Here is a 17,409-nt window from a genome sequence, read left to right as displayed (position 1 = left end):
TTTTATGTTTCAATAAAGATACCGCTTGTTCGAATCGAGATTTAGTTCGAATTGTAATCGAGATTTGTTTAAGACAAGTAAAAGCAAAAAAATCATTTGACGAAGCGAATATTTCCGTCAATTCTTGTTTAATATTTGAAAATTAATAAATGAGAAACGCACACCGTGTTCTTATAAGTTTCCCAGAAATTTCCGAATCATCTACAATCCGACAATAACAGAAAATTCACAGAGAACTCTCACAGAAAAAATGTAAATAAAATAAAATAAAAAATTTTACATACAAGTTGCATAGAAAAAGTTTCTCAATCAAGAATAATATCACGATACAAATGCCTCTAATAAAAATAAAACCTTCCGCGAGGACCAATTAACCTCGATCCTTCCAAAGATCGGAAGGTAGAACGGAACGTAGCGGGAAAAGCCGCAGGATTTGGCGTAGTCAGGACTAGGACGACCGCGAAGAAAGGTAAAAGGACGAGATCCGAGAGAGGTCTTCTCCGGTGGAGAGCCGCAGAGCCGTATATCCCTACCTCGAACGTCCGGGCGAGAGCAGGTGAGCTCTCGACGATCTGTTCGAGAGCGGCGAGAGAGTCCCGGTCTGCCGCCTCCTGCGCTCGCACCGCGGTGGCACGCACCGGCCTCCGAGAGAGAGACTCGCGCGAGAGTTCGTTGGCCGACCGTCACCCGCACGCCCGTTTTCCCGATCGCTCTCGCATTTGCTGTTCTCCATCCGGGAGGGCCACACCAGATTCTGGAAGCTGGGTCGGGAAAAGGGCAACCGGACCTGAACGTAGCGCGGGTGCGGTACGACTCGCCCGCGTTGTTCCCTTCTCCGCCCCGTCGATCGGAGGAGAACCCGCGCGAGCATCGTGGGTTCCAGTCGAGAAATCGACCCGCGTCACCCGCAGCCTGCCGGCAGGTGCTAACTCGCGCGTGACTCCGGTGTTAGCTCGCAGTCATAGTCGCGCGCCCGCTCGCGCTGACCGGACGTGTTCGCCGAGCTGGCAAGAGTCGGTGGGAAACAGCGTCGCGTGATTATAAAAACTTCGAGGACTCTCTGGAGAATTCTGACTGCTTTAAAAAATTTGGAGCTATTTAAAATAACCGGAAGATCCATTTGGAGATTTGTCCAAAATTAAAGACCTTTTTCATGGACCAGACTTGAAATTTGAATCTGCGAAAGATTCCGTTTTCTAGAGTGCGAAGATAATCAGAAGTGACCGTAAAACACCTGGAAAAGTTTTGAATATTCTTTGGACGGATCATACAGTTATCATATTTGTGATATTTTGGAAAATCCTGGATACTTGCCTACAGCACGAGGAGGATAAGAAGTAGCCGTACAGGCTTGGAAAAAATTAGACACCTGGACGGACTAGTTTAGAAATCCGAATCCACTGAATCTTTCACTTGAAATTTAAAGAAGGTCAAGAACAACTGAAGCCTATCTCGCTTAAAAGGTTTCCGACAGCAGTTTGGAAGACTCTGAGATTCCCCTGGACTCTCGTCTGGAGTACGAGGAAGATCAGCCGTTCGACCGACGCGGAGCGGAAGTACCGTTGTCTCCGGTCGTACTGGAGACTCGCGGATGAACGGCCTTGACGGCGCGAGCCTCAGCTAGTCTCGACTGGTCCGAACTAGGACAGCGAAGCGCGTGCACCGATGCATGGACGGGAAGATCGAACGAAATCTGCATCTTCTTCCAGAACGGAGAGGGCTTCCCTGAACGGCGACCGGTCGACCTGAGGCTTTTGGTTTTACGACGTTACGCGGCAGCAGCGAAATCCGGTTTTGCATGGGTGTATATGTAAGTGAACCGTAATCCGTAAGTACCGTAATGTCGCGGGGGACTACTCCTGATGCGTTCCCGTGAGGCGACGTTTAGCGCTGTTGAACTCTCTTCGCAGATGACTTCGAGATAACGCGTCGTCGAGATGCTACGTCTTTAGATTTGCGTCTTGAACAGTTAAAAATATTAAGCTGTACGAAGAAAGTTTCGCATTAAATAGTATTCGTTGTTTTTTTTCATAGTATACTGTTAGAAATTTGATTAGCAAATTTAAATAATTCGAAGTTCAAAACTTGAAGGTCGACTCCACGCTGACACCGACTCGCCTTTCGACGATGACTCGAAAGTTAGTAAAATCGGCTAGCTGTAACGGAGAACCGCGGTTTCTAACGTATACGATCCGGTTTTGCGTGCAAATCTAATAGCTGCTACTTTTCACTCGTTAATGAGCGGCGCGAACGTTCATGCGTGTAAATGGGAAAATACACACTTACGTGCGCGTATTTCCGCGTCGAAGATCGAGATAAAAGATTGTAAAATCGATATCCGAAATGCTTATTGCCCGTGTATGACTGGCGAATTCTTCTCGGATATTAATTTTTAATCCATAGCATCATCGCAACATATGGCGGTCTCAGGTTTTACTCGGATTAAAGATGCAACTTGCGTTTAATTTAACTCGAAGTATCACGTTCGGACAATTAATTAACATTATAAATTTAACGCGTAACGTGCGCTGCAATGAAAATGTATGAGATGTAAAACGGACATCGCGCGTTTTCTACAAGTTCAATTAAATAGAGAATAAATTTTTGGGAAAGCTTCCTCGATTGTTCGCGAATTTTCTTACGTTCACCAATATAAGTATCTTCGTTCGCGATTTACGCTTTACGCTCGATCGATCGGCACTGTCGTTGCGTCCGCGGTCCGTCGTGAATGAAACGGAATCGCAGTATCGCGAATTGCATTTTGCAGCGTGGCGAGTCGACCTTGCGCGGGTCAGTTCTACGCATGTGAGACTCGGATCTCTCTCCGCGTATCACCTTGAACGTCAACCGCCCGCGCGAATGCGCTCGCGAAGATAAGACGGACGCTACAACGCGGTTCATGGCCGATAACGAGACGAGGTGAGACGAGGTTAAATCTACTTTTAAGCGCGTTGTCCGCAACAATGGAAACGTTTGCGACGTCAAGCGTGAAATAAAAACAACGCAGCTCAGAAAACACGAGAAGGAGAGAGAGAGAGATTGATTTCTTAAATTTAAATAAATAATTCCAGGGATCCAGTTAAGTCAAAAAACACGGTACTTTCTTATTTTATATGAATTTTCACTGCTCTTATTATTTTTGTCTTACTTTTAATTTCTCTTAGGAGAAAGTGACGGTTGATTAATTCATTATATTATTAATACTTTTGTATTTTAAAGTCTTTTTTTTTAGATATTTTTAAGTTTCCCCGGGCAGTTTATTTTCAACGGTTTATCTGTTGATTCTAACAGTAAGATCAGTATAAGATCTAAAATCTACATTAAATCCATTTTCAAGTGAAATTAGAAGAAGGAAGTTTTTGTCGACTTTCTCGAGACCGATACATTTGACTTGACGCGTGTCTAAAATCACCGATTCGACAATAAAGATGTAACGGCTATAAATTCGTGGCTTTCTAATGTTTGCTCACACGAATTTGCTTACTTTGATTCACGGCAAAAATGCGCGAGATAGCGGGAGGAAGTTGCTCAGTCGGAAGCGAGAGATGCGCCAAACGTTGCTCGTAATTACGGTGGGCAATGAACCGACTATTGAAACAATATGTCAGCGGTGATTTGATCGACGTCGAGGAGAGGAAATCGCACACCGCGCGCACCTCGTGTGATCGCACACCGATGCGAAGAGTTCATTGCCATAATTACCCGACACTTCGTTAAAGACTCCATTGCACTTACAAAATTTCTTTTAATAACGCACTGTTTTACTTTGCGTTATCTTGTTTCGTTCGCGCTCCGAATTCTATTAAAAATCCGCCTGGAGCGCACCGTATGAATACATTTTTTTCTTTTTCGCTTTTCGTCCTTCACCCGGTTGAGCGGAAAGCGTGTCGTTGGCGCGTATCGCAACGGGATACACGTCACATCAGGGAAAGGATTCGAGTGGACGGGCATTTTTTCCGGGGTGGTGCCCATCGGTGACCAGTGACATCGCGCTATAGCTGTCGCGGCTAAGGCTGTCATCAAGGCTTTCCGTCACGATACATTTTCATACCTTCGTAAAGATCCGAGATGTCACTCAGGCTCACGCAACACTCTGATCAAGAAGTCAATAAGACTGCGGCAGACTGTGAAATCACAGTTGCGTTTTCTCCTGTCCAGTTTTGACGAGAACGAGATGAGACATATATATTATATTTCTCTCGAGTAAAAGAAATCTAGATTAAAACAAAAAGGATTCTTCAAGAAAAAAAAATTTTAATGAGTTTGTAATACAAATTGTGACGATTGGTAAGATAGTAATCGTGAGAAGCTGATTGATCCGTATATTTAGACGCAAGAACGTTGCGAGAACGAGAGATTTCGCGGCGCGAATTTCTCCTCTCGACCGGCACGGAAATTAGAGTACGCGTGTAGCCATCGTTTAAATCATTTAAAGTATCTAAACCACTTTCCCGCGTGCAGGCCAAGCGACACGAGATTTGTCACTTTTATCGCTCTGTAGAGACTAGATCTCAATCTCTTGCGCGATCGTGCGCTCTTCTTTCGCTTCCTTCTTTCATCACGCGACCCAATTACGCCACAGGCCAAGCACATCGCACGCGAATTTGCATAACTACGACGTACAAGTGTATTTCCGCAATGCTAAGACGCACGGTAGAGCAAGAACTAATCTCTTGATCACTCGTCCAATTCTTTTCTCCGTTTCTTTCGAAACAAAATATTTCGATATAATAAATTTTATTAATTTTAGACAATTTGTATTATAAATATTTTAAATATTATACTTCTGTAATTGTAATGTTAATTTATTAATGACAATTGATCAAACAATTATGATGCTAAATGTGGCTAAATAAAAATTCGTGTTTATAATAATAACGTTACATTCTCAATCGATGCTGATGCTTCTACATTTTTCGATTAAACGATAAAATCAGTTTTATTTGTTTCGCACGACAAGATATTCCAAAATGTGTTCTAGAAATAAACTCCCTTTGTCGCGTGCATTTCATGTCGAGTTAATCGCACGCTCGAGTGTGGAATCTTGCGCTGTATCAACAACGCGGTTTCACCTCGATGAAACGAGAGCGACTGGGAAGCGACGGACGCGGCGCGCGATTTTCACGCGTACCTACCTGGAATTACGCGGAAAGGGAGTTACAAGCCCGGTATAGCTTACGGTATAGCGTGTCAGCGGGTTACCGGTCTAACAAAATGTAAAATAATCCGGTTTCTCGACTGGCGACGTGCTAGTTAAAGTTGTCCCGCCTGGGGTTCTTCAAAGACCTGCGACACGTGTTTTGGACCATATAGATTCAATTTGCTTTTCCCGTGTCGATGGAGCGATCGATAAGAGGTCGACGTCCGCCACAGCTTCGCGCAAATCGTTATAATCAATATTATTATTATTATTTCTAGCCGTTAGAACAGATTAATGCGGAACATATTTTATTCATATTGCGCAAAGCCATAATTAATTACGTTTTCCTTTCGCGATCTTTCCGCTTTATTTAAATCGTAAAACATCTCATTCATCGTTTAATTAATTTATTAATGAATTTAAGATTGTCGGTAAAATGAGAAATTGATGATAGGAATAATACAGGTATGTTTTTTCATAAGTTTATATTATAAATCAATATATTACATATATAAAAAAAAAGATTTAATTGTTTCTGTGAATTAAACGAAGATAAACGGTAATATTTTATATTTTCTCACTTCTCTCATTTTTGTCGTTCAGACCCTAAACTTTATTATACCTATTCCGCGCTCGCTCTGTAAAGAAAAAAATAAATTCCTTCTCCTGACCTTCGTAAAAATTATATAGAAGCATTAATCGCGCGCGCGCGCAACCTGCGCGCTTCCACTTTCCTCCGCCTTATTACGAACTGCTTACATATGCAAGGTTACATATCATAAATAACCGCGCATCCTCCCGCGACAATAGTATAGTGTTCTTGCGACGTTCGCCGAATCATCGGCATTTTCCTCCTTCTTTCTTGGAGTAAACTTTTATTCGGTGAACGAGGTCAATCCCAGACTTTTGCGCATAACCGTAGATAATCGCTATTAGGCAACGGGGATTATCGCAAGTCTGCGGGCATAGTGTTCGGCAAACGCAATCGATTGCGGTACCTCGAGGAAACGAGCCAGAGAGATAGGGAGAATGAGAGAAGAGTGAGGGAAAAAGAGAGAGAGAGAGAGAGAAAGGAGGTTCGGGCGCTTTTATTACTCGCTCAATAAGGAAGAGGCGATCGCTTCCGCGACAGGTCCCACACTGCTACGATCAGGATCATTTCGATCTAATTGGATCTGCGGATAAACGCCGATCGGTTCTAATATTCTAATCACCGGCGAACGGTTCTAATCGCTCTTGCATTTGTCCCGGTATGCAGCAGGAGACCGGCAAGCCTCCACCTCCTAATGTCACCCCGAAGATGGCCAGGGATCGTGCCGGGTCGGACTACTCAGGCCACATGAGCGACACCACCACGTGCAGCTGCGTCGCAAGCTCCATCGACAAGGTAAGGACTTCGTGCACTCAAATATTTATTAACCATAATTGATGGCTATTAGACATCGCGTCAAGAGAAAATTTGCAAAAGTATACTTTTAAACCAACCTTTTAAAGAAAGAAAAGCGTCATGAATGACATCAAAAGTTTCCTTGATTTTTAATTCGACAATTTTTACTTCTTTTTTTCAAAACATTAAGGCAGGACTTGCTTCTGGATTGTATATAAACAAGATCTAAGAGGTTTGACTATTTGTTTTGACTATTTTATCTATTCGTGAGAATTTACATTTATAAAATGTACACGTATACTTAATAAATTATCTTATAAAATCTTAATCGGCAAGAAATACTTATTTCTAAATTTTAAAAAGAGATTATATAGATGCAACACTGTTAAATATCAAAGGATGAAATTTAAACCAATACTTTGAGTTAAATAACATTTTATTATTTTTAACTACCATGTATTCATTATTTTAATTGGTTTAGTTAAGTTAACGGCATATTGAGCAGCAGCGATTTATAGAAATAATTAAAAATGACTCAAATTGAGAATAATTTGACACGAATTTAAGCCAATAAATTCTCTTTCTCTCTCTTCTTGTGCATTTTCGAATGCTAAAGCCATCACTAAAACGCGTTGCAGTGCTCGTTACGCGGCTGCGGCATGTTCCAAGAGCCGTTCTTTCTGCATCCGCCGGGCTCTCGACCGCGGGACGGTATCTACATAAATCCCATGAGTGCGTACATCGGCGAGCCGCCCAAGCCCAAGAACACGGCCGAGTCCTTCTACCTGCACAGCCCGCACGATCTCGTCTACACCAGGATCACGCGGCTGTTCGGCGACGCCGAAAAGCCGCGGAACGGCGTCGCGGCGGAGCAGCGCCATACGCCGGAGAGGAAGGACGAGACTCTGACTGGTAAGTAGCACGTCCCAGATACTTCATCGCTACATTATAACGCGCGCAATACACGGTGTCCAGAAGATATCCTGTCGTTGATCGTCAAAAGTGAAGGGGTTTTAACCAAATAGCGATCACTCGAAGCGACAAGTCACCGGATTTACAATATTAATTCGTAGATGAAGGTGAGCATTCTTAGGATCTTAACTCAAGGCAAGGCTATTTCAATTAAAGTGTGAAATACGAGAGTTCAAAGATATATTGGAAAGATACCCCGAGCAAACAACTCGAATTTAAGAAAAGATGAATCCCATTAATGACTGAGATAAATTAAAGTGATAATTCTGAGACACCCTATTTACTCCGTCGGTTCTCGACAATCACTGCGGCTCCAGGGCGACCTCGATTCGCATCCGATGTTCGGTATCGTCTCTCTTTCGCTCTTCTCAATGATATTTACAAAGATCGAGCAAATGGAACCATTTGTCATGAAGCATTGTTTATTCCGCTTCATGTATCGATTCGCATCCATAAGAGATTAGGGTATATATATTTTTCTGGCAAATGTTAATTAATTATTAAATAAAAATCGCGCGTAAGTCGACGTCTGTACAAGATCTAAGAGAATTTCAATCGTAATTGCCCTGCTTATTCATTTTACTTTGCAAGCAGTAAGTTTAATCGTTCGTTTTATACGAACGACACGTGACTAGTGCATGATAGACTGTCGCAAGATTGATCTCGAAGAAAGAGAGATACTTGGATAATTGTCAAGGGAGCGAAAAAAGCCACACACGTCGCGAACAACGCGCGCGCTCTGCGAAACCGCTTAAGCCGTTACTGTGCACTGGCTCTTAATAAGCAAGAGCAATAAAAACAGCGATCGACGGATCGAGCGAGTTCCAGCGAAACGCGTAAAATAGTCGCCGATACAGCGCGAGAATCGAAATAAAGAAGAAATTTAAAATTTTATAAAAAGTCGAACTCCGATCTCTCTCTCGCGCGGCGCTATATAGAAATTATACTACAAAGCTGTCGGCAACTTTTACTAGTCGCAAGTTTGCGAATCGTTAGTTTGAGTTTAGCTCAAGATGATTTCTGGAAAACTTCTCGAGCGTGATGCTTTCTCGTGGAAGGCAGTTTTCTCGTGCGCGATACGTAATATTCCGAGCGGGGCTTTGGCTTTCAGTGAAAGTGGACGTGCACATCAACAACGGCGGCGGATTCGTCAGCCGGCCGCATACCGGCAACGGACATGCGGCGCGCTCCGAGATCGCGAGGGAGTCCTCGGATCATGCTTATGAGCAGATCTGCGTGAGACAAGAAGAAACGAGCAGCGTGAGTTCGTCGTCGCGCAAGAAGCCGGCGGACAATGCAGGCTCCGACAGCAGGTAACGTGAGCAATTTCGCGAGCGAGATCAAAAGGGTTTGGTCCATATAACATCTGATCTAATCTCCTAGAATTGAAAGAATTAATTTAAGAATCAAATTTCCCAAGTTTTTTAAAAAAGAAATATATTGTAAAGCTTTTAACTGAATCAATCATTCCAAAAAGGATACGCGTTCCAAAAGGTAGAATATTAAAAATAATATAAAAGTAGTAGAACAATAAAAGAAACTTTTCAGAAAAGATATACGGATCATATGTGTTTATTAGACATCTTGTTTTATAAAAGTTAAGTCACGTGTAAAAATTTGTCTGGCAAAGTGAATTTGTTAACTCAAGTAGACATTGAAGTCGTTCTCGCGATACCACGAATTACACGTCAAGCTTCTAAAAAGAGATTATTGATGAGCGCAGCACAACAAAATATCAGGCACTATATAAAAGCGACCGCGAAGGTAAGCAATATATCAAGCGATGTATCAACAAGTGGAACGGTGTGTAATCCTGTTACGATCGAAATTGTCTTTATAATCGTTAAGAGATGACTGTTCGTGGGCGCGTTCGGGGAACTGCATCGTATCGCTATTTTTCTCGCCCGTTCATTTATCTCGCAGATAAGCGATCGCGCGCCAGGTACTTAATCGGGCGTAGATTAAACTTAACTCGATTCGTGGATTCGCGAAACACATCGATAAAACCGTCTCTGAACGTTTCAGTCGTTCTCGCAAAACCGACAGGCGATACAGTCGATCCAGCAGCGCCAGCGAATCGTCGAACATGAGCAGCGAGGTTCACGGACTCTCCTCGACGACGTCCACTCCGTCCTTATCGCGGCACAGTAGCAGCGAACGGATCGGCAAGCCGGGAATCAAGACGAATGCGGAAGCACCACGCGGTACGTCGAAAGTAGCCGGAAATTTCTCGCAGGATGGCCACAGTGTCTATATGATCAAAGAGTCGTACGCGCAAAGTATCGCGTATGCACAAATTGTGTACCGTAACGAGTCATTATTAATGACTTTAAATAACCGAAGTGAAATATCTTTTCAACTTTTATTATGTGTGATCTATTGGATAATAAGATTAATAAGTATAAAATATATATAAATCATCGTGTGAGAAGAAAAGAAATCGTTTCAACAAGAGAGAATAAAAAATCGGAATGTATTATTCATAAAGACAATTATGCGAGGTAGAAAACAAAAGAACGGTTTTCTAGTGTGCGTTCGTTTACCTTTTGTTATTACTGCATTCCACGATTGTGTGTGATTGTGTGCCCGTGTCCAATGAGTAATGGAGTTGGAAACAACTTGTCTTAATTCGTCATCAAGTTTAACACGATGCAAATCGGCGCTGACAATTTTTCGACAAAAAGTGACAGGGCATTATATAGTGGCTATCCTGCGGAGTCTCGAATAAATTACGATGACGAGAACGGCCGCGATTGACCGGTTATACGCGATTCTGTTTCGGTTCGCAGAGAGGAAGGACTCGTCCGGCGCGCAGGTGGAAAGTGAAAAGGAGATCCGTACAAATGGCAACGGCGGACCTAGGTAAGTAGGGCGAATCGATATACCGGATCGAGACTTAAGTTAAAGCCGCGCCAATAAGAGAAGAAAGCTCGATCGAAAGTCGATCGAACGGCGGAGCTGCTCGCCACACTTCGCGCGATTCGATTCGCTTCTTTCCTTCTCGCCATTGACTTTGTTCTCCAATGATCTCCGAAGCATTTTCCCTTTGAGATATCATGCGGATAGGGCATGTTGTGAAGGCCGTTTTCTCTCGCCAGTAATCATCTCCGGCTATTAATATATTGTAAAACGAACGTGAATAATCGCAACGATAATCCGAATCGTACGATTCGTTCAGGCGAGCGCGAGCAGATTAAAGTCGATTAGCATTAACCCCAGACACAGTGACCTCAGATAAAAAGAGACTCTAAAAGATCCTTGAATGAAGGAATTACTTTCGAAACAAGATGTCTACTCCGCGTCGGCACCTCCATCAATTTTATTATCTTATAACCGTTTAACTTTCCACATATTTTCGCTCGTTTACATTTACTATCATTGTCTGCAATTAGGTGCAATTAGGTGTTTGCAATCTATTATCATGATTGTTCTCTATGATTGTTACTTTCACTTGTCTTCATAAAACTGATAAACGTTATCTAATCCCTTAATTGTTTAATAGACGAAATTTTTATTGCTACTATTTATTTTTATCAGACGGATCACTATAATGCAGATCACTATAATACGGAATGATAAAACTTAACTTCACCAATTTTCCGTAATTTTCTTTGTCAGAAAGATGATTTATACTTTCATTAGTACATGGGACCAATAAAAACGTTCATACAATCAAACTTTATCATTCGCGCTCGATCAACGAATATTTATCAATACTCTTTTAATCAATATTATTTAACAACAACATTTTTACGCGCGGTATCAATTTATTTTTCTATTATTTATATTCTTTGAATGATATTTTTCACGTCACATTAAAAACAAGATTTTTATTCCACAGTCTCTTGAAACCACCGCCACCGCCACCGCCGCCGCCGCCGGACGACGACGTAGTGGTCGTCCTGGTGAACGCAAAGCCGAACGCAGACGTCGACAAGAAAGATGCGCGAGGATACAGCCAGGACGCGAGGACCGAGTCTTTTGGTGAGAAATTGCGCTTGACGCCCATTTCCTCTTCGATATCCTCTCGTTCCCTTGCGAAATTGCCACGTAAAAGTTGCAACTCGACTTTGAGCCAGAAATGCGTGCACGCACATTCACCTGACATTTTCCACGCGGGTTCACTGCGAAAAATGCTTTCAATCCGAATCGGGCGTTTCTCCTGCAATTACAGCTTCGAAAGATCTCTTGGAAAGATCGAAGAAAAATCCGCTACTTCTCGCGCACGTGCTATGTAAACGCGATCATTGAAATTATGTTTATGTCTTTTACATTACTCCACGATGGATATGAAAGGACATTTTCTTAATATATAACAACCGTAATTTCACGTTATTCGCAACAATCGTGAAAAGAGATCGCGCGTCGCGCATCGACGATTTTATGACCGATCGATAGGCATCTTATACGACTACCGGTCAACGCGAAGACCATCGTATATACTCCCAATCACTTCCTCGACAAATTTTACTTAACGAGTCGATCTGTCTTAATGGCGCTAGTTACGAAGTATCTCCCCAGATTCGGAGTTTGTCTTCGACATTTAATATACTTCCGTAACTTAATTATCTCCGCTATAATTAGTTGATTTTTGTCGGAGAGAAAGATCAACTCTGAATTCGTTCAAGTCCCCACCGGCCTATAACCAGGAAATGCGATAACTCCGTTATATACAATTCGCTATTACCGTATTATTTTTTTTATCGCTGCGGTAATTGCCTCGACGGCCGTGTTACGCTCGTGCGAATTACGCTTACATTTTCGGGGCGCGTGCCTCCCGACTTTTCGATACAAACGTGAAGGCAATTAGCTGAATCGACTGTGATCAGCAATTACAGTTAAAATCGGGTGAAATTAATTCGTATGATGTTAATCAGCGCCACGAGTCTAATTAGGCCGGCTCGACTCGCGATCGGACGAAGGCGCGGGTAAGGCGGAAGGGTGTGGGGGTGGGAGGGAGGGAGGGAGGCGCGGGCTCCCCGTCGCGTCGCGATCTCGATTTGGGCTGCAAACGCGTATACTTCGGCATTTAATTAAACTGTTAGCGGATCATGCTCAGCGGAGGTGGCCTCACTTACTAGACCATGGCGCTCACCGGGCATATAATATACTTACCTAGATTTCACTTGCCCCTCGGTAACGACCGTCATCCAATGCTAGAGGATATAACGAGAGAAGCCCTCTTCCTCTTACTCCACCTTCTCTCTATCTCCCCCCCCCCCGTCTATCTCCGTCTCTTTCTCTTTCTCTAACGCTGGCTGGTCGGTCTCGGAACAGCGGCCAACAAGTCCGACGCATCATCCTCCGGCGAGCATCCGCAACAGCCGGAAGTGCCGGCTCCCGCCAGTGCGCCGGCGGACGCGGACGAAATTAAAGCGAGCCAGGCGTCCCACCTGGTAAACAGGCACATGGTGCTGCCGTTCATACCGCCAAAGTTCGCCAACGCGGACTCCAACACCCTGCTCAAGCCATCGGAGTACCTGAAGAGTATCTGCAAGGTGTCAGCTAAAAACAGCCTGTCGAAGGCGAGGTCAGTGACCCTTCCTATTACATACTTATATTATACGCATAGTGTTTACTTCTATCTGTTTCGTAACCTTTCGCGTATATAAAGTATGTCGCGATTGTCGTGTTGTTGAAGTGGCGAACATTCTTCTATTGTTCGTTTAATTAAATCAATTTCAAATTGACGATTTGAATATTCAAGACATATATAGTGCATTTCAGGGATGTCTGGAATATATGGAACAAATAACGCGAAATAAGAATTGCTTTGTGTGCTTTATCCACTTATTGTTAGATTACTTAGAAAGTGGGGATTTAAAATCTGTTCGAAGTGTTTCATTTATATTGTTTGTACGATTACTTATACTGTAGGCGCGCAACATTGCGCATGTTTGATAAACATCTAACACTTTGAAGTCTGTTATTTATCGTTAACATCTATGATTTATCCATTCAATCTTCGCGCACATGAAATAATATCGACAATCACTTTCGTAATGATCGTTAAAATCAGCTTTACGGCTGATGTAACAGGTGTCACCAGTTAAAGCCTTTCAGCTATGCGGAGAAATGTAAACTCACATGTGTGCATTTGACTTACCGATTACATACGCATAGAAATGTAAGAAATCAATTTAACATGATTGACGTTTTACTTCCGAAGAAATACTTCTTACTCGTGAGAAGGCATTTTTCCTTCGAAATAATTAAAATTTGACAAAGATTGATTTCTCGAACAGAAATTAATATATGAAACGTTTCAAATCTTTCGATACATTTATTTATATATGCTTTTATATGAATATAATTAAAAATATATGTTTATTAACATACATATTTAACACACGCTCAACAAAATAAAGGTAATGATTCTCTAAAAGGTATAAAACAAATGTTATTCAAATAAAAATAAATCAATCTTCGAGCAGCGCTATTACCAAATTTTCCGCTCGCGTGACAATGCGAAAATCGCGCTCGCAGGTCAGTGGACAACTTGGACATTCAGAGCCGGAATACAGAGCAGGGTGAGGAGGAGGAAGAGGAGGAGGAGGAGGAGGAGGAGGAGGAGGCGGACGAGGAGGAGGGGGCGCGAAGGAGCAGCGAGGAGGTCAAGGGATCTCCTACGGGCCCCCCGCCACCGCCCCTGTCTCCCTTGCAACAACGTGCACGGGGAGGGAATCAGGCCCCGGGTAACGCCGGCACCGGCAACGAGACCGAAAGCTCCAAGAGCTCCCCGCAACAACCCTTGGCCACAATCAGCATCCAGGACCTCACAAGTATCCAGCTACGACGGACCAGCACGAAGATGAACGCCACCAAGACGTTCTCCGCTCCGCCTCCTCGCAGCGTGTCCATGACTAACGGTAAGCTGGTCCGCGACACACATGCACGTATAATTTCACGCTTTTGCACGGACTCGAGCGTACACTGTTAAATATTAAAGGAGATGCAATTTTAAGTAATACCTTGAGTTAAATAACATTTTGTTAATTTGAATTACTATGTGTGTGCCGGAATTTATTATTTTAACACAAAACAGCATTATTTTAACCATTGGTTTAGTTAAATTAACATTGTTTTAGTTAAATTATCGACTTATTGAGTGGGAGCAGTGGCGACCTACAGAAATGGTTAAAAATGACTCAAATTGAGTATAATTTAACACTGCGAATTTAACAGTGCGTAAAGATTCAGAGTTCATTATCCTCTTATCCGAGAAATCCCTTGTTTGTAACTATATTCTACGTTACATTAGCGACTGTATATTTATTCTGAGGTCATTTCTACTATGTTCGTTACGCATGCTACACAAAATTTATACAATCATATTACCTTGCTACAAAGTTTAAAAATAGAATCATGGACAAATTCAAATAAGACCGTATCGATCTCAGTCTCGGAGCCATTCTTCGTGCAAAAGACGGACCTAATCGCCGAATTGAAGCGCACAAAGGATATACCTGGTATCAAAAAGCTAAAGGTGGAGAGGGCGCAGGTCGAGAAGACTCAGGAGCAGACCCTCATGTCGGAAATTAGCAAAGCGTTCAGCGTTACGAATTTCGTTGATCAAGTAAGAGCATTTTATTTGTCATTCTTCTTGAAAAATATACGTACAATCATATACAAGAAATTATATAAATCTCTAAATTTTTTAAATGTTTTATTTAAAAAACTTTTTCCTTTTATGATACTTTTATAATTTTATGCAGTTAAATTTTTGAAATTTTGAATCTTTTTTTGTAGATTCCCGAAAAGGACAGCTCGGGAAACGTAATACCAATCTGGAAGCGACAGATGCTGGCGCGAAAAGCCGCCGAACGAGCGAAAAAGGAGCTCGAGGAGCAAATAGCGCGAGAAAACGAGGAGAGGCGGCAGAAGGCGATTCCGCCATGGAAGCGACAGCTTCTCGCTAAGAAGGACAACGAAGAAAAGAGGTAACGGATCGAAGATTAATGGATCTGTATCAATCAATCAATCAGAAATGTAATTGGATGCTATTTCTCGGTGATTGGAGAAAGCCAGATTTAATTAAAACGAGTTTTGCAACGAGTGGAGAACGTAAATTTAACCGCTCGTCATAAAATCGTACTTGGATTGCGACAGATTTCAGAAGAGATTCATCTCGCGTTATTTTACTATATTTAACTCCGTTTTTAACGCAGGCAAGGAGGGGAGAGGGCTAAGTGCTCCAATTATTGCGAGTATTATACAATTGCTCCTCGTTGCAATTGGTCTCAAGTTCCCCCGTTTCGCGTTACATGCAAAATTACGCGATATGTATAATATTGTGCATAATATTTTATGCGTGTATTAATATTAAAAGATTGGTCCCTTAAATCCGACAATTGGCCATTTCCAAGTATAGAAACATCTTGTTATTCAGAACGTCTTGAATTTTCTTAAATTTTCAAATAAAACGAAAGGGAGGAGAATATCGAGAACGAAAGAAAAAGAGAGAATTTAATTTTTATATTTCATTTACTTCTCGAGATCTTCTCAAACATCCCTTTCTGTTACTCTATTTCCTTTGTTACGTCAATTATTACGAAATAATGTTGTCTTATCAATTAACTTTTGTACTCATTAATTAACAATTAATTAAATATTAATGCAAAAATTTTTCACGCGCTTTATTCAAGCGTCGAATTATCGGTTTGATTACAGACTGAATCCGACGCAGGTAACCGCGTCGACGAGCACAACGACAATGAAATTCGAGGCAACGTCGGTAAACCCGAAGAGGGATGCTTCGCCGGCGGCGCCGTCGTGCGTCATCAAGAAGGAAGATAAACCCGAGGTCGATGAGAAGCGGGATGATCCTGCCAAGGACGACTCCGACGACGGTCAGATTATACCATGGCGGGCGCAATTAAGGAAGACCAACAGCAAGCTTAATATCCTCGATTAATCTTGCGAATGCCTTTTCTGTTTGTCGTAAGAAACGCGTGTGATGTGAGTATTGTGTTTGATCGTTAAACGCGCGGATTTATGTACCATGAAATCTTTCCAAAAATAACGGGACTTACGCAATATGGAAAGAGTCTGTGTGAATGTGAGAAAGAAATATATATGGTAATCGAGATAATAAATGAACGTATAAGATGGTATCACGGAATTACACAACACGAAGCGTGTTCGATAACTCGTAAGACTAGCACGTACTGTACAGATGATCTAAGATGAAATCGAAAAAATACTTTATACGTTTCGTCGCAGAACCTCCTCGTTTGTAATTAACTCTGTAATATCAAACATATACATATGCATATCTTGATCTTTATTTTTATGAAAACTATCTTGGAACGGAGTGGAATTTAATAGTTATTTCATGGTTCCAAGAACTCAAATAAATGGGAACTCACACAAGTAATTCGTCCGTTTTACTTAAAATAACGGAGGATGAGAACAATCTTTTGAAAATACGATTGCTGAAATATTTGTTCGTAAAAAAAAATATGCAGTAATCGTTTCGCGAAGTTAAACGGAGACGAAGATACATCGGAACTGCGTAATTAAAGTTAATTATCATGCGTCTTGAATTGTATAGTACGTTGCGATATATGTAACATACGAATAAGTCTTACAATTCGTTTGCATTGTAAAGCTTGAGATAGCCTCTATTGCCGTTTATCAATTTCAGTTTCATCACTTTTAACTTTATCGCTATTGAAAAAGAAAAAGAAAATCTGTTCCTCACTTTAATTACTTTCTCCGATTATTTCCACTGGACTCAACGGAAATATCGTTCTCCGTTCATTTCAATTCGGTTACTTCAACGGACAATCTAGCATTTAATCGCGCAAAGTGTCCGAAGAGACAGTTGGCGATTCTAGGCCTAATTAATCGTGTCAGAGAGAATCATCAGCAGCGTGGCGAATATGCTTGGTAACTACCCAATTACAGT

The 17,409-nt window shown here is 42.0% G+C and overlaps 1 protein-coding gene and 1 long non-coding RNA gene across 3 annotated transcripts in view; one reads left to right on the top strand and one right to left on the bottom strand.

Annotated features, from left to right (window-relative positions):
- Nucleotides 1–884: 884 nt before the first annotated feature.
- Nucleotides 885–16,862, top strand: F (espin protein forked). 2 transcript variants are annotated; one of them, XM_077417889.1, is made up of 12 exons: nt 885–1,810; nt 6,402–6,527; nt 7,166–7,439; nt 8,611–8,812; nt 9,525–9,703; nt 10,289–10,361; nt 11,341–11,483; nt 12,777–13,029; nt 13,986–14,368; nt 14,900–15,075; nt 15,249–15,439; nt 16,170–16,862. In XM_077417889.1, exons 1-12 carry the CDS (start codon nt 1,799–1,801, stop codon nt 16,411–16,413), a joined length of 2,256 nt encoding a protein of 751 aa, XP_077274015.1. In that variant the 5' UTR covers nt 885–1,798; the 3' UTR covers nt 16,414–16,862. The 2 variants fall into 2 exon arrangements, with proteins under 2 accessions (XP_077274015.1, XP_077274014.1); XM_077417888.1 differs by having other exon boundaries at nt 6,399–6,527.
- The window catches only part of LOC143903890 (uncharacterized), a 96,096-nt gene continuing 91,604 nt past the window's right edge, over nt 12,918–17,409 (bottom strand). Inside the window, exon 3 of the long non-coding RNA XR_013258823.1 lies at nt 12,918–12,979. This is a non-coding gene — a long non-coding RNA (uncharacterized LOC143903890). The remainder of the gene's footprint in view (nt 12,980–17,409) is intronic.

Source organism: Temnothorax americanus, unplaced genomic scaffold, assembly GCF_048541705.1.
Source record: "Temnothorax americanus isolate GAGA-0224 unplaced genomic scaffold, ASM4854170v1 Scaffold5, whole genome shotgun sequence".
In the NCBI taxonomy this organism is placed as follows: Eukaryota; Metazoa; Arthropoda; class Insecta; order Hymenoptera; family Formicidae; genus Temnothorax; species Temnothorax americanus.
Note: the sequence above shows the minus strand (reverse complement) of the source record. Positions and strands in the feature narration are given on the sequence as shown.